Below are 26,514 nucleotides of genomic sequence, written 5' to 3'. Positions count from 1 at the left end.
TTGATCACAGTACCCCAATTCTAGCTAACCTGCATTGGCTCCCAGTCAGTTTAAGATGTGAGTTCAAGGTTCTGTTGGTATTATACAAAATTATGCATGGATTCATATTTTACAGATTTAAATTTCCCCTATGTTAGTGCTCGGATCCTTTGCTTGGGAAATGCTGGTCTACTAGTGATCCCAAGAGCCAAGAAGAAATCTACAGGTTCGAGACCGTTCTCCATTTAAGCTCCAGTGCTGTGCTATGCTCTGCCCTCTGAGTTTGGATCTGTAATCCTCCGTGGAGCTGTTTAAATCTAGGCTTGAAACACACTTATATTCTATATTTTATGGATAACCTATATGTCATGTTGATGATGTCTGTGTATTGTTTGCTAATGCCCTTGCAACATTTATTGCAGCCCGGGCATCCTCAAAAGGGGATTACCTCACGTGTGGCCCCATCTCAAGGTTTCTAAATTTCCTCATGCTCCGGTTTTAAGTATTTCCTTGCGCTCATGTAGGTTTTAGATCAGGGGACGCTGTTATAATAGTCTGTAGACTGGGAGGTCGGTGGTTCGCGCCCCGGCCGAGTCATTCCTAAGACTTAAAAAGTGGTCGGCGGCGCCCTCTGTTGGCTGCGGCTGCATCGGCTCGCTACAACGGGTCAGGTGCAATCGACATTTCGTTCTGTGTACATTGTTACACAGAATGACAATACAAGGAAATTATTATTATTATTATTATTATTATTATTATTATTATAGCCCTTTGAGACTTCTTGTGTTTAAGAGCTATAAAGATAAACACGACTTGACTTTTGACACTGATGCCATCCCACTTTTTTAAAAAAAAAATTGGTACAACAGGGACACTTTCTGGACATTATGGCGTACTGCATCAAACTCGTTGCAGTACCTACACTTTGCCTCTCGATGGCGTCCCGCGTTGTCTAGTGTTCTGCAGGCAAAGATGGCGGTACGGAAGAAAGACGGCGGCCCGAATGTCAAATATTTCGAAGCGTCCGATACAGTCTCACAGTTTGATAATGTGCGCGTCTGGCTGGGAAAGAATTACAAAAAGGTACTGGAAGCATGATTCGTAATCTTCCATTGTTTTCACGCCGAAGACGTGGCCAGTGAAGCCACGGGCTTGACAAAGGGGAGGGAAGGAGGGCGCTCTCTGCTCAGCGTCCAGCTGCTCTTTGCCCGAGTCAGGATACAAAAGGATGCTGAGCCCGTTGCGGCGCATCGCGCGGCCGCCCCTGACACTTATCCTCGCGTGATAATGCGTGGAAATGACGAAAAGAGAAGCCCGGGCACAGGCGTGGGAGCCTGATTTCCACGCACCGGGCTCAGGCTCTAGCTAGCTGAATAGCTAATCGGCTAACGGTGCAGGAGCAGATCCAGATGTTGACTGGTTGGGGCGCGCGCCAAATGCACACGCTGATGACTGTAAATAAATAAAAGAAGCGTTTTATTGAGACATTTACGAATAGGTAAAAGCCAAGAGGTAAGATTATTTTTGAGGGTCATCTGTAGTTGCAATTCTTAAAAATCAAGCATGAACTTGTATCCATCTAGTTGAAAGCTTTTGTCCCAAAATTATCATCCTTGACCAGTGGTTCTCAACTAGTCCGACCTCAGGGCTCACCATTCCAACCTAACTACAAGCCTTGACCCAAATCACAAAAAAAAATCCACTTGTCAAATGCATTCAATGAAATGATTGTGCAGTTTATGCCATACATAGTCGAATATCTTCACATTAAAATGACCATCAAAAGCAAAATGACTTTAAATTATGATATTTCCTTTAATGTTCAGAAAGCTGTCTTTTTGTAGAAATCCGTTTTATCTGCGTTTTTTTCCACGCTCAACGAGTGTAAACAATCTATCAGTCTTTTTTTGTGAACTGAACTCACATTTGTAGGGAATTGTCACTATCTATGAGTACACGACTCACTGAAAACGGGTTCCCGATCTCCTTTTGGATCCTGACCCAGCAGTTGAAAAACACTGTCCTTGACACCTATTGATATCATCCATCCATTATCTGCACCACTTATCCTCAGTAGGGTCGCGGAGGTGCTGGAGACCATCCCAGCTATCTTCGGTGGGCAGGGGACACCCTGAACTGGTTGCCAGCCTGTCGCAGGGCACACGTAGAAAGACAACTCACCCGCTCATTCACACCTAGGGACAATTAGGACCGGCCAATTGACCTGACATGCATGTCTTTGGAATGTGGGAGGAAACCGGAGTGCCCGGAGGAAACCGACGCAAGCACGGGGAGAACATGCAAACTCTGCACAGGACGACTGGTAGCTGGATTTGAACCCTTAACTTCAGAACTGTGCCGCTGATGTGCAAAACAATCGGTTGCCGTGGTCTGCCCCCCATTGAAATCAATAAAAACAAAAATAAAACCGGACAATAAATACAAATTATCAAAACAAATACTGTGCAGTATGAAAGGGACCATGTGAGGAAGTACTGCTGTGGAACTGTGGTTCTCAACCTTTTTTTTTTAATTTGTGAAGTATCTCTTGTGCAGTATTTGTAAAAAAACTACTCCTAAAATATAAGTACAACATTGTTTTATTTTGTAACCATAAAGAGATCAAAATGATATACTGTTAGTAAGGTAATTTGCTTAAAGTTTCAGTAATTTTATATTAAATAAAATAAAAATACACATTTTGTTAATTGGAAACATTTTTGTTTGACAATTGAGTGAAAAAATTGTAAAATGAGTCAAAACAATTTTTTTTTGTAAGATTTTTTCATCTTATGATTTATTACAATAATATTTTTAGTCAAATAAGGAGATTAATAACAAACATGCTTAATTATTTGTCGTCATTTTTAACATCTCATAAAATAACAGTAACGATAAATAATTGGCAAAATTGATCTGGAAAGAAATATTTTTTTTTATCTTCTTCATGCATTGGATACAAAACAATCCCCATCACAGTTACAACTCCTTTGTAGACGTTAAAACTGACTAAACTTTTTGGGTGTAATTGTTATGTATGGTACTTTTATTTTCCCTGAAATATCTACACAATTTAACAAGAACTATTTAAATCATTTAATTTATAAAACTAATTGAATTGATTAAAAATCTTACATTTTTCTCCTTTTAAGAACCGCTGTTGTAGAACGTCACAACTAACTGTAGTACAAAACCATTGTCCACCAACAGCAATTATTTGCTTCACTAGTCAATACAACCATCACCCTAGTTAGTACATGGACTTTGTGTTAAGACCATTAAGAATACCTTTGGAACAATGCTTACTTTTAATAATACTTGGCTTTTTAAGATACATTTAAGTTTTCAATGAGGGTAGTGGCTAGGGCACTCAATCTTAAGCTATGTGGGGTAATGACACCCATTAAAAATATTATATTTAAGAAACTCCTCATCTCCCTTCTACAAAAACTGAGAAAAAAACAATTATTTTTTTTGTGAGAAATTGTTCACTGTTATTGTGGTATATTTGTACACTACTTGACATCTTGATGCTGCCAATACTAAGAGTGAAGATCTTTATAGACTAATAATAATAGTAAAAATAATAATACATTCTACTTCAAAGCACCTTTCAGGACATCCCATGTTGCTGTACATAGAATAACAAACAACAATAAAGCAAGAATAAAACACGTAATACATAGCAAATAAAAAACTGTAGGGGGCTGTATGTAAGGCAGATGATCATGAAAAGGCAAGTCTGACGAGGTGGGTTTTGAGTCCGGATTCAATTGTGGACAGAGTGGCAGAATTACGGAGGTCAGGCGGCAATGAGTTCCAGAGCTGGGGGGGCAGAGCGACTGAAAGCTCTGCTCCCCACGGAGCTGAGACGGGCAGCGGGTGTAGTGAGATGAAGGGAGGAGGATGATCTTGGGATGGCGTGGAAATGTGAAGGAGGTCTGAGCGGTAGAGAGGGGCAAGGTTATGAATGGCCATGTAGGTTTAGCGGAGGATTTTGTAGTTTATTCTATGGTTGATTGGGAGCCAGCAGAGTTGATATTAGTATAGTTACTAGACATTTCTAATATGATCAAAGAACATACAAGTCTATACAACTTTTCTATAGTGTTGTATAAACACTCTCACAGTCTGCTAAAGGTTCTAAGGCAAAATTGATTTTAGTTTGGTGTCCCCCTCAAAGAAATGTGCTCTTTCTTAGTACATCCAAGCAGAGCCTCCAACCAACAAGTCTCTGTCCAGTCTTGTGGTCCAGCTGCTGCAGTTCCAGGAGGAGGTTTTTGGCCGACACGTCAGCAACCCGCCACTCACCAAACTGACTGTATGTCTTTGTCACACATTTTATAAACCTGTAACCCAACCCCCTAAGATCTCTGATACTTAAAATCGTAAAACTTATAATATTTATCTCCAGATGAAATGTTTCCTGGACTTCAAGGCTGGAGGGGCTCTTTGCCACATCCTGGCAGCTGCATACAAGTTCAAGAGTGACCAAGGATGGTAAGGCTGTCTTCCCAGATTGGCTCACCACAATATGAATACAGTATCTGTGTTACCGTAAAAGGCAACCCCCCGACGGGCCGTTGGGACGTTAAGGGGTTAAGGTACCGTATATTATTAAAACTCTTTCTGTGTACCGTCTTTCTTTGTTAATATTTATTGTTTCAATGTGGGCACATGCGGCTTATAGTCAGGTGCGGCTCATGTATGTACTAATGTTTTTTCCCTTTAAAAATGTACTGGGTACGGCTTACAATCAGGTGCGCTTTATAGTCCGAATTTAACAGTAATCAAATCCAATTGTCTAAATTTTTCATACACCTGCTGATGTCACAAAGCACCTACAGAATACACATTTTAAAACATCGAGTTCAATCAACATAGGAATCACAACAATCCACTCCATCAGTTTTAAACTGGTCCGAAATTTACACTGAAAAACAATGGTGACCAGATGATGAAGGTGCTGTATCTGAGTCAGATGAGGAGGCTTCTCCTGCTATTGATAACCATGGAAACCTATACTGTCTTTTTCATGTGGGAGAGCAAACCCCTACTCAAAAAAACAGCCACCGCTATTTATGAACTCATTTGTGACTACTTTGAATTGTTTATAAATTAAACACAATATATTAAGTGACGGGCAGAACGTCGACGCAGTGGTTAGCGCGTGTGCGGCACAGTTCTAAGGTCTTGGGAACCTCCTGTGTGGGTTCAAATCCAGCTACCAGACTTACTGTGCGGAGTTTGTATGTTCTCCCCGTGCTTGCGTGGGTTTCCTCCCACATTCCAAAGACATGCATTTCAGGTGGATTGGCTGGTCCAAATTGTCCCTAGGTGTGAATGAGCGAGCGAGTTGTCTGTCCCTGTGTGCCCTGCGATTGGCTGGCAACCAGTTGAGGGTGTCCCCTGCCCACTGCCCGATGATTGCTGAGATGGGCTCCAGCACCCCCGCGGCCCTCCTGAGGATAAGTGGTGCAGCTAATGAGATGAGATATTATGTGACTTAAAAATCTCCCCAAACATTAAAAACTTGTATTCTTTTTGTTTTTGTGTATTTTTCACTTAATGGTGCGGGAGAAAAATATTGTGCAGTGGCCACTCTACTAACAAGCTACGAGGATTTCCAGACACTACCACTAGAGGGCCGAGTTTTCGAGACTGTTCACCACCAGAATTAGCTAGTTAGCACGTAAATTTCCCGCCCTAAGGACCTGTCCCCATGCACTTGTGTTATTTTTTGTTAACGCGCTCTCCTGCTCACTCACTCCTTTGGCAGCTCTCTCCCTCACTTTTCATACACCTCCATCGCAACTTCTATGCTCATAGTAAACTCACGTTTTATTTTCTCAAAATCATCTTAATACTGTTGTTTTTTGTTGCAAATTACCATTTAATTGTGTTTTAGCTATCAGGAAAATGTATTTCATAGCTATTCATGTTTAACATGGATGATTTTGGGAGCATAGGAACGGATTCATTAGTTTCCAGTCATTTCTAATGGGGAAAATTTGTTCAAGATATGAGATATATGAGCTCGATCCGGGAATAAATTAATCTCGACCACTGTTTCTGGAATCTTTATTATGACGCCACTTATAAATGGTAAATTGTGCAGTTTCCTGAGTAACTCCGGTCTTAATTTCCTGGTAGGCGCAGGTTTGACTTCCAAAATCCATCTCGGATGGACCGAAATGTGGAGATGTTCATGACAATTGAGAAGTCATTAGTGCAGGTAAGGTTTTACACAAATTATTTTTCCAAGACATGAAATTTTTGTTGCTTACAAAAGTACATTTGTATACAGTGACCCTGTCTCAAGACATTTTCACTTTACCGTGTGGAATAAAATTTTTTTTGCCCTCTTTATGTTACTTTTACTACTATAAGAAATTAACAACTATTCATTCCCCATGCCTAAAAAAGTATAAAACTGTAACTAAGGCAATTGGTTGAACTACCTCCCTCAATGCCTTTCTCTCTTCATTTAGTTCCGAACCGTGTGTGCTTAGAAGATAATTCTGACTTTTTTGTATGTATGTATTCACCATGGGTCCCAAGGCTTGCAGTGATGATAAAGTGTAAAAACAAAAACACTATAACCATGAAAACAAAGCTTCCAATATACAAAAAAGGAACTCAAATCAATCCGCTTGCATGGCGGTAACCAATCCACGATTAGGACTATTACTGAAAAAAAGGAGGTAATTAAAGCAAGCAAACTCTTCTAAGGTCATCATAATCCATACAAGTTGAAGTTTTAAAAGTATTTTAATTTTTAGTGTACCGTTTCCCCCCCTGCATCCACCCTCTACTCCACTCAACCAGCTCAAGCAACTTAACACCTGAGATACATAAAATTTCATTTTAACTTTACATTTATTTATTGAAACATATATATACATATATTACACATATGCTGTACCTACTACATACTATTTTGTTAGTTTAAAGTTATCATCTCAGGTAAAGGGGGTTCGGAAATCATTAGCTACGCATTACCATAGGTTTTTATCCCTCCTGCACACAAAATTTACCTCAGAATACATTGATGTTGTATCCTGGGGGTCTCCTGAATATTTATTTATATTTTTTCTCACTGGAGGCCCAAATAATGATTTCACGCATACAATCTGTGCTTCAGAACAACTGCTTGAGCCGCCCCGTCATCTACTTGAGTTCTGACATTGAGCCAAAACTGCTGGGGAAGCTGAAAGACATCATCAAGAGACATCAGGTTTGTTTTCAAGAATAAATCACTTCTAGTATGCTGTGAGGAATCTATAAAGAGTTTATGGGATGATTTACACTAGGCCAATGATTTTTGATTGGCTTTTTCTTCCAAATGTATTTTCCTTAATAAGAAAGCATGCTAAAAATGTCCCAGTACTGAAAATGTCCTTGAAAGAATCATTTAGTGTATCCACTTTTCTATTTGAGTTTTGATTTGTAAAATTATTACAAATGATAAACTCAATTATTTTATTTATTGTAGCATACTGATAGTTTCCCATGTATAGGTCGTAAAAGCGCCAAAATACATATTTTCATAATCATCTTTATTTTATTATTGCACTCCTTACAGGGCTCAGTGACTGAGGATAAAAGCTCCAGCTCTCATGTTGTTCTTCCAATTCCTGGCAGCTTGGAAGATGGTGGGGCTAACTTTCTTTATTATCAAAATTTTTGGAGTATTCAAAAACAATGGCATGATATCTCGTGGCTGGACCATGGTGTCACAATTTCTTATCACGGGATTTCTCTTTGTTGGAAATTAAAGAGTTGATTTTGTTTTTCTCTACAGAGGAGTGGGTGCGCCCTGTGATGAAGAGGGACAAGCAAGTTCTCCTTCACTGGGGATATTTCCCTGATAGGTTTGTTTCCATTTGAAGCTTCACTACAGTGTTTTTGTAACATTTTTGAGCCGCCTTTTGTTTTTTTAGGGCAGGGGCTGAGGATTTTGTCGGGGTTTAAAGGCTCACTGCCCATAGAAAATTATTTAAGAGATTCAATATTAGGATTTATTGTCATTAACATAGAATGCCAATAGAGTGTTTTTTTAGGTTTAAAATACTTTTATTTTTAAACCAGGCACGTCAAAAATCTGGCTCGGGGGCGAGTTTCGGCCCATCATAAAACTATTACTGGCCCGCGATCTCTGTTAGGAAATCAATAATATGTGGCCAACCAGTAATGTTGACCGCAGATTAAAATACATTTGTACTCAAAACAAAAATTGCCAGGTGATCGCAGTAGCTGTTTGATCGCCTTGCCGTTGGCTTTCTGTGGAAGTTTTAGCCTACCCCAATTCCGACTTGGGGACTATTAAAAAAAAAAAGGAAAGTTGACTGTGAGGGCTGTCGCTTCAAGGACAAGTGGAAATTGGATTTTTACTAAAATTCCAAAACAACTGCATGTGCCTAATTTGCCAAGAGACTGTGGCTGTTTTCAAAGAATATAATATCAAAAGGCACTGCCCGGCGAAACAACCTGACTACAAAAAGCTAACTGGAAATAAAGCTGTGAAAAGGTGAACCAACTGGAAGCAGTGCAACGCTTTTTCACAATACTGTTGAGTCAAATGAAAATGCTACAAAGTCACGGCGCTGATCGCCAAGCACTGAAAACCTTTCACGGAGTGTGAATTTATTGAAGACTGTTCAAAGAATTCCAGGCTGTATAGTCGTCCCTCACGCATTTTTATGTTTCTAAATCTGGCCCCTGGTTTATACACTTCAGCATTTCTTAACATACACAATTTTAAAATTTTAATTTGTCAATAGAGGCAATTAAGTCAAATGTTATCATAGAAAATAAGTACAAATAAATGAAAAGTATTATTTTAACACTTTTAGGATAAGGCACATTGGCCAAAGCAAATTATTTTCTATTAAAGCAAATGATTAAACACAAATTTCATTTACATACTTAAATGTATTTGAACCTTTCTTAATCCATTTATTTTTCTTTATTATATTTAGATTGTTTAATACATTCAAACCGTTATTTATCCATTCGTTATTTTTAGGATGTCGAGACAGGTGTTATAAATGTATAACAAATCAATACATTAATATTTATAATACTATTTTTTGATTATTTTATTTGCAATTAAAAAAGACACATAATGCTTATAATAAGTTCAATGTAAGCCAGTGTAAGATGATTTATTTTTATTTATTTCTTGATTGATTTAGTTATCGATTGATTCTTTTTTAATTGATTGATTGATTGATTGCAGTGTAGGCTCAAATGTCATCTTCAAAGTAAGTTACCCAAAATAATAACTGTGCTACCAGCTAAGTAGATAATCTTGCAACAGGAAGTTTTTTCTTCTCTTTGGACCTTTTCCTCCCCATTTTGGACGTTCTAAGTACAAGCTTTTATAGCGCCATCACTAATTAGTATGTCTGTCCTTGACCTGTAGTTATGACACCTGGATACCAGCTAGTGAAATCGAGGCCTCTGTGGAAGATGCTCCTGGCCCAGAAAAGCCAAGAAAGGTAGCTGACTGCCAATATTTTTCAAATACAACTTTGAACATCTTTAAAAACAAAATCAGACTCCGTGTTCTTGTTCTACAGGTCCATGCCAAGTGGATCTTAGACCTGGACCAATACAACGAGTGGATGAACGAGGAGGACTACGATATGGGAGAAGGCCACCCGAAGAGGAAAAGGATATCGGCCAAGACCCTCACCGATGAGGTGACCACACCTGATGAGCGGAGGGACAAGAAGCCCGCCGGTGCCAAAAAGAGAAAACGCTCCCCATCTCCGTCCCCCACGCCACCCCCGCAGGAGAACAAGAAAAAGAACGCTAAAAAGGGGTCCGTGACTGTGCTCATTAAAAACAAACTGATAAGTAAATATCCTTTATACGACATTTAAAGTTCTATAAATATGCTTGTTGTGACAGGCCGACGACCCCATACACAAAATCCAAACGGGGCCAAAGAGAAGAAGAGCAAGAGGATCTAAATAAGGACTTAGACGAAGCGTCACCTCTTCCGGCATCTGAAGACGGAAATGCAAACAAAACAAGTGCGCTGTTTTTGCCGTTTCATTATACATAGCAACGAATAATTCTGTGAGTTAACTGATTAAACTTGGGGTTTCTTCTTTTAGATAGCACCAAGAAGGATTCTGACTCAACACCAGTCAAAGGAGGAGCAGATCCAGGTGGGACAGAACAAGCTCTGATTTATCAAAATATGACTTTGTAAAATAATATCTAACATTGGTTTCATATTTTTCAAATCTAAAAAGATGAGCAAGAGGATGAGTCAATGGAAGTAACAGGAAAGGTAAGATGGTGTAAAAAGTCAATTATGATAGCTGTGGAGTCAACACGAGTTCAAAATTACGATTCGGTGTAAATTTTTTCCTTTTTTTACACACTCAATCTTCTATACACTGCAAAATATGAAATCTAACCACATTAGCAAAAAATATATTTAAAATGTAATTTGAAACTGTTTTAACTTGTTTGACCCCAAAAAAATGAGAAAATGTATACTTAAAATGCAAAGGTATCAGTTTTTCCTTGCCTTCATGTAGGTTTTAGATCAGGGGATGGTGTAATAATAGTCTGTGGTTTGCAATAATGTGTGGTCTGTACAGCCCTTTGAGACTCTTTGTGATTGAGGGCTATACAAAAAAACATGACTTGACCTGACATTTTTACAAAATTGCGGTTTAAAATATGTATTTAGATTACCAATGTATTATTCCGTCTGCTAGAAGTCGGTGTGCTTTTTTTAAGGGTGTACTTTGTCTTTTTTCGTCCGAGGAGCATGATGAAAAATATTTTGATAAGTTTTAATTTAACAGTTATTCAAAATAAGGAGAGAAGACATACCGTATTTTCCGCACTATAAGGCGCACCTAAAAGTCTTGTTTTTTTTCAAAAGCTGACCATGCGCCTTATAACACAGTGCGCCTTATATATGGCTCAATATTAAATTCGCAAGGTCTCGCAACTACGAGAAACAGCCGCCGACTCCATTTTTCGCGCTGTGCATACTGGGAAATATTAAACGATTGGTAGTTGCCGGGGCTCGTGTTGTATTTGTTTACTAAGTGGCAAAATGGCTACCCCATTAAACTGCTTAATTCATATTCAACAAATACAGTATTTGTCTGAATCCAGGGTTATGACTGGTGAAGATGTAAAGCACAATTTACCTTAAACAAACGCAGAATTATTCAGAATGTCACGTTTGAGAGAGAGAGAGAGCGAGAGAGAGAGAGAGAGCGAGATTCTCTTTCATACGTGCATTTGTATAAGAAAATGGCTCCTGTTAAGAGACACGCGTACAACGCCGAGTTTAAACTCAAAGCGATCAGTCACGCAGCACAACACGGCAATAGAGCGGCAGCGAGAGAGTTAAACTTAAATGAATCGATGGTACGGAAGTGGAGAAAGGATGAAGATAAGCTCCGCCAAGTAAGGAAAACTCAACAAAGTTTCCGTGGCAATAAAGCAAGATGGCCAGAGTTAGAGGAGACACTTGAACAGTGGGTTGTTCAACAAAGAGCGGCAAGCAGAAGTGTCAGTACGATAACTATACGTATGAAGGCAACAGCGCTGGCACAAAAACACCGGACGTGTTGGATGGCCCATTCACTGAGATATGGTCAATTCGAACACAGCAGAAGAAGAATTCGAGGGATTCGTCGATGAGGAGCTTATAGAGTGATCTTTGTTTTTCTTTTGTGTGTTTACGTTTTACATTTTACAGTTATTATGGTATTGCTTTGCACTCGTTGTTTTTGCACATTACGAGTGTCACTTTATTGCGATTGCACTAACGTTTCATTTAAAATAACAGTATCAGACGTTTTTTTCTTTGCGTGTTGACTAAATGGACAAAAAATAAAATGATATGTCGATGTTGTTCAAAGATGTGTCACGAAAATGCTTTACCTCAGAGAAAATAATAAAACGGCTGTTTATTTATTTTGGGAGTGAATGGAGTTGTGGAAAGCTTGTTTGTTAATAAAGTTTGACCTTTTTGAATATTTTGTTGACATTCCCTTGAGCGTGGCAACATCTAGAGGTTGCATAAAGTAACTACATTCTCTACTGTAGATAGATAGATAGATAGATAGATAGATACTTTATTCATCCCCTAAGGGAACAGAGAGCAGCAAATTCCTGTGAACTACCTTCTCTTTGCCCGTCAGGCAATCCTTGACTCTATAAACATTGAGATCAGGCTTGACTGATATGACTTCATACGGGGTCGACTCCCACTTATCTGCAACTTTGCGTTTCCCCGGGACACCTCTGTTGGCGATCAACACCCGGTCTCCCACGACGAGAGGTGATCCTTTGGCCCTACGGTTGTACAGCTTGGCATGACGAGTCTGTTCTCTGAGAGTATTCCTCTGTACAATTTGAGCAGCTTCATGTAGATCTTTCTTCAGATGGCGTACAAAGTCAGAGTAGCTGACAACAGCATCATTGGTATTAGCATGTTGAAACATGACATCGACAGGGAGACGAGGGATCCTACCAAACACTAGGTAAAACGGTGCAAACCCTGTTGTCTCATGCTCTGTGCAGTTATAGCAGAATGTGAGCTGCTGCAGCATTTGTGGCCACTTTGCTTTGGGCTGAGGGGGAAGGGTTCTGATCATATCTCCCAATGTTCGGTTGAATCGTTCTGCGATACCATTTCCCATGGGGTGGTACGGAGTGGTATGGGATTTCTGCACCCCTGCCATCTCTAGAAGCTCTTTGATCAGTTTGCTCTCAAAATTAGCTCCCTGATCAGAGTGGATACGCCGTGGGAAACCATAGACAAGGAAGAAATCCTGCCACAGACGGCGAGCAATTTGTTTGGCGGTTTGATTTCTGCAAGGGAAGGCGTGCGCCATCTTGGAGAAATGATCAGTTAGGACCAGGACATCTACAGACTTGTTCTCTTGCTCAGCAGTCCAAAAGTCTATACAGACCAACTCCATAGGCTCAGAGGTGACTATGTTCTTGAGTGGTGCACGGTTGTGTGGTTCCGGTGTTTTCCCTACTACACAGCGCTGACAGGATTTGACACATTTATTTACCGTAAATAGCCCTTAATCCCAAAAATGTCTCGAAGGACTGCACAGGATTACAATTACAAAATTGCACAATTACCTGATCTTAAACCAGCATGCACTTATAGCGCCTTATAATGGGGTGCGTCTTATGTATGGCATAAGTTTTAAAATATATCATTCATTGAAGGTGCGCCTTATAACATGGTGCGCCATATAGTGCGGAAAATACGGTAAATGAAATTTGAGCTTGCAAGGAGACAAGAGTGGACTTTACAAAATACCCAAGCTGTACAATATTCAGCCAGTTTAGATGATCCTCCTCTTAGACCTCATTTTTTATTAAAATCTCCCAATTTACAACATTAAAAATAAGGAAAAAAAGACATAAATGAAACTTGAGCTCGTTAGGAGAACAAGAGAGGACATTACAAAATTCCCAAGATGTAGAATTTCCAGCCTGTATTCATGAACCTCATCTCAGCCTTCTTTATTTATTTATTTTTAAATCCCCCAACTTACAAATAACAGATAAACCCCAAGGGATATAGAAATTAAAGAGCTTATTGGAAAAAAGTGGTGCCAACAACTGCAAGGAGCACCTGGGAGAGAGCGGTAGAGGTAACATACAGAAAAGAAGGACGCAAAGTGCAAGATCGTGACAAATATCATACAAAGTCTTACATTTAGATCAAGCAGTTAAACAAAATGAATATTTTTCCGTAGGAGGAGGAAGAGGGCTCCCCAAGCGTTAAGGGGGAACCAGTCAAAGGTGCCGACCTTCACGAAGACAACGTGACAGAGCAGACACATCACATCATCATTCCAAGCTACGCCGCCTGGTTCGATTACAACAGGTATTGTAACGCCGACCTCGAGAATCATTCGATGCTTTCCACCTACTATGTGACTGCTGTCTTCCCCCAGCGTTCATGCTATTGAGCGCAGAGCCCTTCCAGAATTCTTCAATGGAAAGAATAAATCCAAAACCCCAGAGATGTAAGTAAAGTTGAGTTTGAAATCCATTTTTTAGGTTTCCTTCTATTGTCACGTTTTCTCTTTGCTCCCGCCTACCACCAGCTACCTGGCATACAGAAATTTCATGATTGACACTTACCGGCTAAACCCTCAGGAGTATCTCACCTCCACTGCCTGTCGCAGGAATTTGGCTGGCGATGTCTGTGCGATTATGAGGTGAGTAGGAAATGTTATTATCGCTTCTGAATTTTCCTACCGAAAGTGATATTGAGAAAAATAAATAAATAAAACTCCAACTAGGTACACAGATTAAAATGATTTTAAATATTCATCACAGTATTCTTTAGAATTTGAATTTAATTTAAAAAAATCTATATCATATTTGAACATCGTTTACAGTGGGATTAAATGTGCCAATCCAGAATGAACCTGTAATAAAAGACTTAAAAGAGAAAAATAAGAATGTGAAGACAAACAGGCGAATATTTACAAGGTAGTACTTGTAGACTAGCCTAAATGGTAAGTGCATCAGAAAAACAGTGCAATTAAAAATTGTGCAAAGACATTCCCAGCAACAAAGTTCAAAAAATAAAGTTGAGAGAAAAAGTAAATTCTCATTATCCTATACATAGGCAAGATAGTGAAAGGCAAGATATATATTTTATTTCAATCTTGTGAACTTGTATAGTTTGGTGATGCCTCTTAGGAAGTAACTTACAAAATAATGTTACAAAATAATGCAAACAAGGATATTGATTACCTTATTGATTTTTCTCAAAATCACTTTCAGTATCAAATTGCTCTGGGTGCTTTGCTGGAGGTTTTGGATGTTTACAGTTTGATCTGTGGGTTTTCATCATAAAGTGCTTCAACAGTGAACATACATTGTTTAATGAGCTCCCATGTATGATTATTCAGCAATGTACAGCCAAAACGTGGTCTGTTGGTGTGACATCTTGACTGTAACTTGTCGTTGAAACTTTGCTTTTTTTAGACTTTTTCGAAACACTATGTAAAATCAGTATTGTCCTGGATTTGCACGTGCCAAAATCAGCTTCTTTTCTATTTTATTTCCCAGCCAGATGTAATCATGAAAACAGCCATATTTAACTTGCGAGCCAACCCCCTGAATTAAATGAATGTCTTCAAATTTGCAGAGTCCATGCCTTCCTAGAGCAGTGGGGACTAATCAATTACCAAGTGGACTCAGAGAGCCGGCCCACCCCTATGGGCCCCCCACCCACTTCCCATTTTCATGTCCTCGCAGATACGCCTTCCAGTCTGGTGCCCTTGCAGCCCAAAACATCCCAGGTCCTGATACATTTGTAAAAAAGACAACATAAAGTATTCAAATAATGTGATTTAACGCGTGTGTTTGTGTGCAGACTCCTGCGCCGCAACAGATTATGTCCTTCCCAGATAAAGTGAAAGATAAACCAACAGACCTGCAAAATTTTGGGCTTCGAACTGACATGTACAGCAAAAAGTTGGGCTCCTCGAAGGTATCCATTAAAAATAAGACTGATGGGATTTACCGCCCAAACATGTATTGAGGCATGATATTTATGACGTGATCATGTATTTTTGCACAGAGCAAGAGCGCAGCAAGCTCTATGAGGGATTGGACGGAGCAGGAAACACTTTTGCTACTTGAGGTACATTTTTTTTACTACAGACAAGTGACAACCGCCTGTTTATAAAATTGACTATATTAATTCCAATTAAAAAAATCCTACTCACAGAGATTAAAATTATGCAATTGCTGTCAAGGCACGTGAATAAATTATTGAGTCATGATTTGTCGATTTATTTCTTCTCATAATTATCAAGTTAATCCAATTTTAAACATGTATGTACCTTAAAAAAAGTCAAAAATAGTAAAGGTCTTGTATGTTATGTAAGTTTCTGTTTGCTTGGTGTATTTTCTGGGGTAAATAATTTTCAATTTTAACTATTGCTGTCAAATGATTGAAATATTTTGTCATGATCGAAACTTACTTGAAATTATTTAATGCATTGATGGCTCTTTCTTTGTCCAACTGCATATGAATGTCCCTCACAGTTTGGTTACCCTTATGTGAGCGTGTAGCTGTTTATGACGGAATTGTTGCCGTATTGCACAATGATAGCAATAAATATTATTTACTAGCTGTTTCTTAGGGTGCGTAGTAAGCGCTAATCAACCACCCTCACAGTTTTGCTGATAAATTGATTACGTTTGTTAACAAGAGGCTCGGCATAGCAAGCGCTGATAGCATTAGTGAAATGCAACTCGAGTTTGGAAAACAACCTAATTGCGATTTTTCAGACCACTATTGCAATTTTGATGCGAATATCGATTTTAAAAGAAAAGTACATTTTCTAAGTTTGTTTTTTTGTGAATACACAATCATATTGACATGCTTTAACCTTAGGGAAACAGCGCTGTCTACTGGGGAGCTTTTTTCGGCCTGCTGTCTGCTCACAGGAGGTTGTGGAGTAGAGCGTGCTGCTCCCAAATTTTACCTCGCCTTAATTGGCGAATACTGTTAACTATAAATCCTTAAAAAAACACATTATCTCGCATTTACACAATCGCACTACGCCACATGACTTATCGGTTAGATTTCGGTTAATCGTGCAGCCCTAGAAAATTTCTAAATAGCACTGGCATTAGCAACGCTTGAGCCTCGAAGGTATATCGGAGAATAATTGATCTTAAATGCTGTTGAAAGTGAAACACACGATGTCTATGTGGGCTTTAATAATCTGACCAGGAAAGGGTCTTGTTCATTGGCGGAAGGCTATTGTATGAAACAAGGGTCTCCAATGTGGTGCCTAAGGGACAGCTGAGGTGCCCGTGAACTTGTTCTGGAAATAGCTCACCAGCGCCGGGTCATTGTTGTTTTCCAGTAAAATAATTTTCTTTGTGGTTGACTGAGTCTAGTTAACCCTACTTCCAATAATTAACCTGGTAATATCATAGTAACAACATTGTTTTATTTTATAAATGTGTATCAAACTGGGTGCTCTTTGCGGTAATTAGTAACAAAAATGAGCTCTCACCCCAGATATACAAGATTTGGTTGGATAACGGTTTCATTATGAGGGAATTCCAATTTGAGCATATCACCATGTTTGGACAATAAGGGCTTCTTGACGTTCAGTGATTTCCCAATCATTCCATGACGGTTTATAAAATGCCATTCTCTGCAGATTTTCTCTTTAATAGATACTACCAAGTTGACATTTTCTCCACCATGCATACCTAACATTAAGTGCATTAGGTAATTAAACTTTCTCTGCTTCATTATTTGTGTAATAATTACGATTTGATGGTGTTATAAAGAGAATGCCCTAATGCCATTTGCAGACCGTTTTAAATATTTGCTATTTTCAGGGTTTAGAGATGTACAAGGACGACTGGAACAAGGTCTCGGAGCACGTGGGTAGCCGCACGCAGGACGAATGCATCCTGCACTTCCTTCGCCTGCCCATCGAAGATCCGTATTTGGAAGAAAGCTACTCGTCCCTAGGCCCGCTGGCCTACCAGCCAGTGCCTTTCAGCCAGGCTGGAAACCCCGTAATGAGCACCGTAGCATTCCTTGCTTCTGTGGTAGATCCGCGAGTGGCCTCGGCTGCGGCAAAATCGGCTCTGGGTGAGAGGCTGATCATTTTTGTTCCAAACACTGCAAAAAACACACATTTCTGTCTTGTTTTAAGATTATATTTTTTATTCTTAAGCTATTTTGACTTGTTTTTTTCATAAAACAAGAAATTGTATACTTATATCAAAACAAAATAATCATACCTGGTTGAAAATAATTTTTAAAATAACCCAAATTATCCACAATCTGCTAAATAAGACATATTTCCTAGTTTAAAAGCACAGTGTGTATTATTTGACCAATAGCTGTTGCCGTATTTTGTCGTGAGACAGAAAACTAGTGCTAGGAACAAAACACACTACGGAGATTGGAAGTGATCGCAAAGCATCCTTTTCTTCTTTTTTTTTGCCAAGCCTTTTACTAGGTTTTGGCTCATTGGATACCCGTAGCTGCAAGGTGGCCGACAACTATGTTGGTTCCCATTAAATGATGCTCATGTTATGTAAAATAAACTCTAATTTCTCAACCTACATGTATTTTTATATAATTGACGTATTTAAAATAATATCGATACTTTTAAAATATGAAGTTTTCTTTAATACTTGGAGGCGCTAAACAATACTCATTGTAAAATCCATTCCAATCAATAAAAAATTGGCAAAAAAAATATTTTTTAAAACTGGCATATATTGTATCCAGGTGAGGCTTATGTAAAATAAATGCACATTTCTCACCCTAAGAGTATTTAAAAATGTTCTACATAATGGTTCATGCATTTTTGCTTATTATTTAAATAGAGGGGTTTTTTTTACCAAGAGGAGGAGCTATATAAAACTTACCATCCCTTTAAGGATGTTGTGTTTTTTTTACAAATAAGTTGAAATATCGTAAAACACAAAAACTACTTAAAATAAGCAAAATTTTCTGGGAATGTGGAATTTACTTGCTTGCAAAAAATAAAATCTTATCCCATTGACACAATATTTTGCTTAATGTAAGAGTAACATCTCTAGTTGTAAGATATTTTACTTTGTAATTCAAGTAAAACAAAAACATTTATACTTAATAGCCAAAATGATCTTGCCTAGAAAATGGTAGATAATCCTACTCAGTTCAATTTTTTTTTAATGTTTTCTTTCAAGAAATAATACAAAATATATTTCGACAAGGAAAAAAAATATGATACTCTTCTCTGCCAAAGGCGTAAGATTTTCTTATTTGTAGCGCAAAGATAAGGTCTTCATAAATGAATTCAGTCCTAGGGTTAAGAGGATGTTTTAAACCTAAATAATTGTACTGCACACGGAAGATTGGTAAACAGTTAGCTTGTTGAAAGCCAGTACCTAAACTAATCTCTAAACAACTGGCAACTCTTCACTCTAATATTACACTGTAATAAGTGACAATGACAATAAAACCTGCATCACCCATTTTCAATTCTTCTCTCAGAGGAATTCTCCCGGATGAAAGAGGAAGTTCCTTCAGCCCTGGTTGAGGCCCACGTGCGGCGTGTAGAGGAAGCAGCGAGGGTCAGCGGGCGGCAGGATCCTCTTTACGGTTTAGAGGGAAGCGGCATCGCCGGTACCGGCCTAGAGGACGGCGAGAGACCGGGTAAGGCTGACTACATCACAATAATTCAACCAGGGTTCCCGCGGATCCTTGAAAAGTCTTAAAAGGCATTGAACTCATAATTCAAAATAAAGGCCGTAATTGGCATTATAGTGTCTTGCATCCCATTCTAGAAAGTGTTAAAAATGCAAACACATACGATTTGTATTTGTTTGAACTAAAAAGATTTAATAACATTTGTCAATTGTCTATTTATTTTTTTATAATTCACCCATTTACTTTGGCGGCAACGTGGCGTGACCGCAATAACGAAACTGTCAAAACGGTGATGTTGTTTCAGTCGGGCCTTTCCGAGCAGACGCATCTCTTAGGTCTACCCAGAATACACATAGCAACTTCGGACAGTGACGTTTACTAAATCGATTTATAGAGAACTGTTCGACAGGACGTTTTTCCCAATGGCTAAAAGCTGTGCCAGGTCATATGTACGAGACACGATGTATTGAGTCCAAGAAATGTTGTTGTTGTTGTTTGTTTCAATTGTTATGTTTTTTGTCGACTTGGTCTTAAATTTGATGTCAAACAGCATTAAAAAAGTCTTGAAAAGTCTTGACTTAAACTGTCCTTAAACTGTAGGAACCCTGTCAACAATTCTCTCTGTTTTCTTTCCGGGTGCACAGATGACAACAGTGATGAAAGCAAGAACAGCAACCACTCAAACGAGGAGAAGAAGGATGCCAAGGTAGGATCTATTTATCCCCATGTTTTTATTTTGCCATACGACTTTTGTTAAACTCACTCTCCAAATGCACAAACAGGACAGTAAAGAGGGAGCAAACGAAGAAGAAGAAAAAGTGACAGAGAACGGAAAGAAAGAAGAGGAGAGAGGAAGAGAAGCTGACAGCGAGACGGACAAAGCTGAGTCTGAGATGGGTAGGGAAAAATAGGAACAAATGAGCTAATAAGATTTCCATTGCTACAGAATACAACAAATCCTTCGTAGTTTACTGCGCCAGTTTATATAGCAAATTAGAAAGTACCAAAATTATTTGTGTATATCGCACATTTTATAAACTAAAAATAGAAACTAAAAATTTTGTGTATGTGTAATACAGGAGGGTTTACAGTAGAATATTACTGTGTTTGTGCAATGATTGAGCAGTCAACAAATATCACTGATCAAAATCACAAAACATTGCTACTAGAGTTGTACCCAGTTCACTGCTGAATCTTAACCACTAGACCACAAGTGATATTGATAAAAAAACGAAAAGGCATTCAATTTTATCCCATCGCACTACTTTTATTCACGGTACCAGGGACAAATGTTAAAGAATGGAGAAATGGGATGCTGCTGGAAATGTGAATTTCCCTCCGGGGATTAATAAAGTTATCTATCTATCTATCTATCTATCTATCTATCTATCTATCTATCTATCTATCTATCTATCTATCTATCTATCTATCTATCTATCTATCTATCTATCTATCTATCTATCTATCTATCTATCTATCTATCTATCTATCTATCTATCTATCTATCTATCTATCTATCTATCTATCTATCTATCTAAAATGGAAAGTTGTCCTGAAATATATATAAGTGAACTCAATAAAGCGGGGGGAACAACTTTTTGATGTATATGATATTGAATCAAACTTTGAAAAACATTAAGTAAATACATATGACATTTTATGCTCGTATAGGTTTCATAGTTTACGTTGTCTATAATTGATTTTAATTATGGCCGCCAGTATTCCATGTTTGTCACTTAAGTTTGAGCTGAGTAAAAGTGAAACATTTTTTTGCTGAATCAAAACATTAGGTGTGCGTTATGCATGAACACAGGGTGTATACAGTATACACGAATAAATATGGTACATATTTACTATGAAACTACAAAAATGAAAAATAAATCAAGCAATGTTCATTTTTGAATTAATGGTGATTGTTTCTTGGTTACTCCTGGTGCAATAGTGCCATCAATTGGACACTTGCAGTAACAGTAGGTTTAGTGTGTTCAGCATTTTTGGTCTAAAAGCCACTTTTTCAATGTACACTAAATGTTTTTACACAGCATTCGAGTGGCGATTTATTGCCTGAAAAGTGCTTTACAAATACATTTGATTTGATTTCAACTTGTCGCCATGGCGTCTTAGTGGTTAACACCTCCGCAGTTCTGAGGTCATGGGAAAAAAAAACAACTCACAGCCTTCCTGTGCGGGGTTTGCATGTTCTCCCCGTGCCTGTCTGGGTTTCTTCCAGGCACTACGGTTTCCTTTCACATTCCAAAAACATACATGTCAGGTTAATTGACCCGTCCAAATTGTCCCTAGAATGAGCGAGTGAGTTGTCTGTCTCTGTGTGCCATGCAACTGACTGGCAACCAGTTCAGGGTGTCCCCTGCCCACTGCCTGAAGATTTGCTCCAGCACTCTTAAATGTTACTCTGAAAAAAGTACAAAATCTAAAAAATTCTGAAATGTGATTTTCAAGTGTTTGGCAGCTCTGCATTTCACACAATTTAAAAAACAAAAAAAATGTTTCTTCCTTTCAAGGTGATGGAGATAAGGAAAAGGATGGAAAAGAAGGTGAGGAAATCCAAAGAGAATCTGAGAGCGAGGGAGAAAAGAAAGCCAAGGTAGAGCGGGACGTAGGCGAGGGCAACCTCGCCACTGCAGCCGCCTCCGCGCTGGCTGCGGCCGCCGTCAAAGCAAAGGTACGCAGACAATATATTGTGTAACGACAGTATAATTAATACTTAAAACCAAATAACTGCAACGTGATGGAAACAGTGTACAATATTTGAAACAATTGACAACAGTGAGGTATAATAGTCAACATAATGAACTGGCATCTGATGCAATCTCCTTTGTAGGTTTCCAATTCAAGTCAAGTCACATTTATTTGTATAGCCCTTAATCACAAGATGGCTCAAAGGACTGCACAGGTTACAATTACACCGGTGCCTGATCTTAAACCAACATGCGAGCAGAGAAAAACTCAAAACCTCAGCGTGAGGAGAAAAGAAACCTTGAAACCAATATTAAAAACAGAATAAACTTATCAGTGACAAATGATGCGTTTGCCCGTTCCTAAATTGTAAAACACCCTAAACGCAGTCTGTTACTTTTACAAACACAACTAAAAGAATTGCACATGTTGCGGTGCTAATGCTAGCAGTAATGTAAAATTCCCTTAAGAATGAGCGTGTGTTGTCATTATTATAACATAACAAGCGTGGCGGTTCTGTCGATTGATGAAAGCGTTCCATTGTAAATAATCATGTTTTCAACGGTTAACTTGTAGTTGAATATCGTTAATTGTTTAAAAATGTGAGATTTTCAAGATTTTGTAGAAAACTTACATTGTATGGACGTGTTTTATGCATTGATGGCATTTTTCTTGGTCTTAATCCAAATGTCCAACTGCATTTGAGTAAAATACAAAAAACAGTCGGACAGAGAGTGACTGAGGTGTTTTTCACTGCCCTTAATAGCCGCTGCATCCTGACTGGGCTCTGCAGTGATTTCTTCTTTTGAAATCTGCGGTGCATGTGTATTTTATCGCTAAAACAACATTACAATAGGCAGTTTTTGTGTCTCTTTTGTCTTTTTGGCAAAAAGATTTCTATACACTGACATGCCACAATCGATTAAATTGTGGGTTAGACAGAAACTCCAGTGTTTCTCAGAGAATTTTAGTGAGACTGAGCAAGATTTCTTCTGACTAACAGAGATACATAAACAAATACAAACCCGGGTTTTTGTGATCATTTATACAATGAGGAATCTTAAAATTATTTTACATAACTTTGCATCTATATATATGAAAGGTTTGCCTGAACCTCTGCCCAGTTCTTTTATCTTAGATGCTTGCTATATTAGAAATGTAGACTGTAAATTCTCTTTTAACTATTTACTGGCTGGCAACCAGTTCGGGAGTCCTTCCCATGCCCGAAGACAGCTGTGATGGGCTCCATCACCCCTGCGGCCCTAGTGAGGGAAAGCGATGCAGAAGATGGATGGATGTATGGCAATGTTATTTAAATAAAAGGTTCCAAAAAATTTGAAGCTCAACACTTTGGTTGTGATAGGGTTTCAGGTTGATCAGGCCTTCAAACCTATTGCACTCCGAGTGCAAAAAGGGGCTTGCTGGGACCAAAATTAGGTGTTTTTTCATTCACTCATATCACATTCAAAACTAAACCCTTCTTAGTACCCAATCTGATGGTGGGCAGTGGCATGCAGTCTTTTTTTTCCTGTAGTGTCAAAAGCTCCCAGAATATTTAATTAGTATCACGTATTATGTATGCATCACTTAGTATTACCCAACCTCAATCACGAATAATTATTGGACCTAGTTAATTTCCCTTGTATAACAATTGTACGTGTCCACACCACCATCTTGAACATGATTAATTTGTAAATATTGTGTGTAATTACCCCAACCACTCTATATGATGAATATAATTCCAGATAACTACTGTAATTTGTGTCTAAAACCGATTGACCTTAAATGTAAAATTTTTGAATGATGGCCAAAAAATATTAACATGATTTCAATAAATACAAATATTTGGCATTGACCTTTCATTTCTAATAATTGAAGAGTTGATCTACTTATTTCGTGATCTTTCAGGAAACAAATTTCGTATTTAATTGTAATTTGGGACAGATAATTTTGGCTAATTGTTTCAGGGCACAGGCTCTCTCTCTTTTTCAATAACCTCTTATCTTACACTCCGCTTGTCTTGTCCTATAAAGTTCAAATAAAATGTAGAAAGTACCCACAAAGATCCTGCAACTTTTACAATTTAAGGTTATTTAAGTTTTGTGTTTTGTTTGATTGATAGATTAAGATAAACCCAATTTGTGACACCCTTAATCACAAGGAGTCTCAGAGGGCTGCACGGACCACAGATTATTGCAGACTACAGACTGCTATTACACCGTCCCCTGATCTAAAACCTACATGAGGGCAAGGAAATATTCAACATGAGGAAAATGAAGAAACCTTGAGAAGGGACCGTACATGAGGTCATCCCACTTCCAGGATGACCAGGCTGCACTTGATGTTGCAATAACAACACACAGATATTGTCAACATTAAATATAGGTCATTCATAAACTATAGAATATAAGTGTGTTGAAGCCTAAATTTAAATAGTTCCACTGAGGTTGCAGATCGAATCTCAGGTGGCAGAGCATTCCACAACACCGGGGCCCGAATGGAGAACGCTCTCGAACCTGCGGTTCTCTTTTGGCTCTTGGGATCACTAGTAGACCAGCATTTTTCGAGCGAAGTTAGGAACATAAGGGGAAATTAAATCTGAAAGATATGAGGGAGCAAGTCCATGCATTATTTTGTATAATATCAACAGAACCTTAAAATCACATCTTAGGCTAACAAGGAGCCAATGCAGGTTAGCTAAAACCGGGGTAATGTGATCAAACTTTCTTGTCTTAGTTAAAAGCCTTGCTGCAATATTTTGTACCAGCTGAAGGCTCTTGATTTTGGATTTCGGGAGAGCAGGGAGTAGTACATTACAATAATCGAGACAGGAGGTACCAAACGCATGAATTATAATCTCTGCATCGGAATGGAACCGCATAGGACTAATTTTAGCAATGTTGCGAAGATGGAAACGTTTTTTTTTTCTTCCGGTTTTGAGAATCTAGGTTTTACTGATATTCCTTATATCCTTTTTTATCCTTTTATCATTGTCTGTTATTGCTCCCAGACAAAATTATTTTAAGTCATGTTTATTTATTTGTATAGCCTTTAATCACAAAGAGACTATACTGTTGTTTGTACTAAAAATAATCATTGAAATCAAGCGTAAAAAAATTATTAACTATTTGAAAAATCCCTGGCCGAATGCAAGGTGCATTTGAGATTACATCTACACTCGTATCCGTATACAATATAAGTTATCCAACTAACCTACCTCACATATATTTAGATTGGGGTTTGAACATGCATTATCACCTTCACAGAGAAAATGCTGGTTGTCACGGGGAAAACCTGCACTTTCCCCCAGATAAGACATACTCTGTACTGTACAGAAGAAAGATAAAGAATTTAATGATGCTTCCACGCAACATTTAAAAAATATATTTTACCAATAACCTATATGAAATTTGTAAAATGAGCTTTTAGACACTCACACAGCGCACAAACAAATTCAAGGCCTGATCCCCAGATAAAAATGTAGCTTTTTTGCTTTGTTTGAATAGTCTCTTGGCCCCCACTTTATCGCCCATGTGTGTGTCCTTGTTAGGATACCTTATCCTTCTCTGCCTGATATTTACGTCAGTTCTTACAGAAGATCCTGCTTTTTTATGCCCTCATTTACTTGCATTTGCATTGATGAAATATCTTTAAAATAAGGTCTCACTAACTTTCTGTGTCCAAAACCAAACTACTCACCATATACACTCAGAAATTGGAACTGGACACTTTCTGCTCTTGGCTTCGTCAAAGCACAACTGGAAAAAACCCGCAGCAAGCATAAGACCACAGGGTCAGGCACAAATTGAAAGGTTCACCTGAACCTTAGCCCAGTTCTTTTATCTTAGATGCTCGCTGTATTAGAAATAAGAACTAGGGGACTGCAAATTTTCTTTTAACCATTTAGTGGATGCCAGAAAGATCAATTTCATGGGAAGCTCCTCCAACATGAATCAAAGATAGGGACTAGTTTTATACTGTCTTGGTCGCCAACCCACGCAGGGGGGACAACGCGGCCTCATAGTAAATATGTGTGACTCAACTGTTTTAGGTGGTTCAAACTGGATAATGTGCGTAATAGTGCTTCGATAGGAAGACACAACGACCTAACTGTAAGTCTTCTATCTAATATTGGAGAGGCCTAATCTAACATTTCATAATATTTTTAATAATACAAGTTTAGACTGGCAGGGCCAATTAAACCCTGGCAAAATGTTCCTATGTATGGGAAACACTGAACTCGAAATGGCAAGGTCATTTGCACATACATAATGTCAATTAGGTGTGCTGTTTTACATACGAGTAACGGTACATATTAAACTACAACTTTAATGACACACAGATAGAGAAAAGTTGCAGTGACTGTTTGGCAAATAAGAATGCAGGACACTGCACGATGCATATCTGTGAAGTGGCGAAACTGTGAAAACTAGACCGCGCTATAGTGAGGGATCACTCTATATCTGACTTTGTATTATTTCCCCTTCAAGCATTTGGCTGCAGTGGAAGAGAGGAAAATTAAATCTCTGGTGGCACTCCTAGTGGAGACTCAAATGAAGAAACTTGAGATCAAACTGCGACACTTTGAGGAACTGGAGACGATCATGGATCGAGAACGAGAGGCT

At 38.5% G+C, this 26,514-nt stretch overlaps 1 protein-coding gene across 1 annotated transcript in view; it reads left to right on the top strand.

The window, feature by feature from the left end:
* Window positions 1–918: 918 nt before the first annotated feature.
* The window catches only part of smarcc2 (SWI/SNF related BAF chromatin remodeling complex subunit C2), a 30,049-nt gene continuing 4,453 nt past the window's right edge, over window positions 919–26,514 (top strand). The window contains exons 1-24 of the mRNA XM_088338437.1: window positions 919–1,062; window positions 4,181–4,300; window positions 4,394–4,479; window positions 6,133–6,214; window positions 7,124–7,216; window positions 7,565–7,634; window positions 7,784–7,853; window positions 9,407–9,482; window positions 9,564–9,808; window positions 9,898–10,022; window positions 10,107–10,160; window positions 10,248–10,285; window positions 13,749–13,879; window positions 13,950–14,021; window positions 14,103–14,216; window positions 15,158–15,311; window positions 15,386–15,502; window positions 15,593–15,655; window positions 17,380–17,638; window positions 19,037–19,198; window positions 19,837–19,898; window positions 19,975–20,089; window positions 21,715–21,875; window positions 26,380–26,514. Coding sequence (XP_088194563.1) covers window positions 952–1,062; window positions 4,181–4,300; window positions 4,394–4,479; window positions 6,133–6,214; window positions 7,124–7,216; window positions 7,565–7,634; window positions 7,784–7,853; window positions 9,407–9,482; window positions 9,564–9,808; window positions 9,898–10,022; window positions 10,107–10,160; window positions 10,248–10,285; window positions 13,749–13,879; window positions 13,950–14,021; window positions 14,103–14,216; window positions 15,158–15,311; window positions 15,386–15,502; window positions 15,593–15,655; window positions 17,380–17,638; window positions 19,037–19,198; window positions 19,837–19,898; window positions 19,975–20,089; window positions 21,715–21,875; window positions 26,380–26,514 — 2,715 coding nt within the window. The 5' untranslated portion in view covers window positions 919–951. The remainder of the gene's footprint in view (window positions 1,063–4,180; window positions 4,301–4,393; window positions 4,480–6,132; window positions 6,215–7,123; window positions 7,217–7,564; window positions 7,635–7,783; window positions 7,854–9,406; window positions 9,483–9,563; window positions 9,809–9,897; window positions 10,023–10,106; window positions 10,161–10,247; window positions 10,286–13,748; window positions 13,880–13,949; window positions 14,022–14,102; window positions 14,217–15,157; window positions 15,312–15,385; window positions 15,503–15,592; window positions 15,656–17,379; window positions 17,639–19,036; window positions 19,199–19,836; window positions 19,899–19,974; window positions 20,090–21,714; window positions 21,876–26,379) is intronic.

Source organism: Urocampus carinirostris, chromosome 6, assembly GCF_059441175.1.
Source record: "Urocampus carinirostris isolate Australia breed hairy pipefish chromosome 6, RoL_Ucar_1.0, whole genome shotgun sequence".
NCBI lineage: Eukaryota > Metazoa > Chordata > Actinopteri > Syngnathiformes > Syngnathidae > Urocampus > Urocampus carinirostris.
The sequence above is the reverse complement of the archived record's forward strand: the minus strand, read 5'-3'. Positions and strand labels throughout refer to the sequence as shown.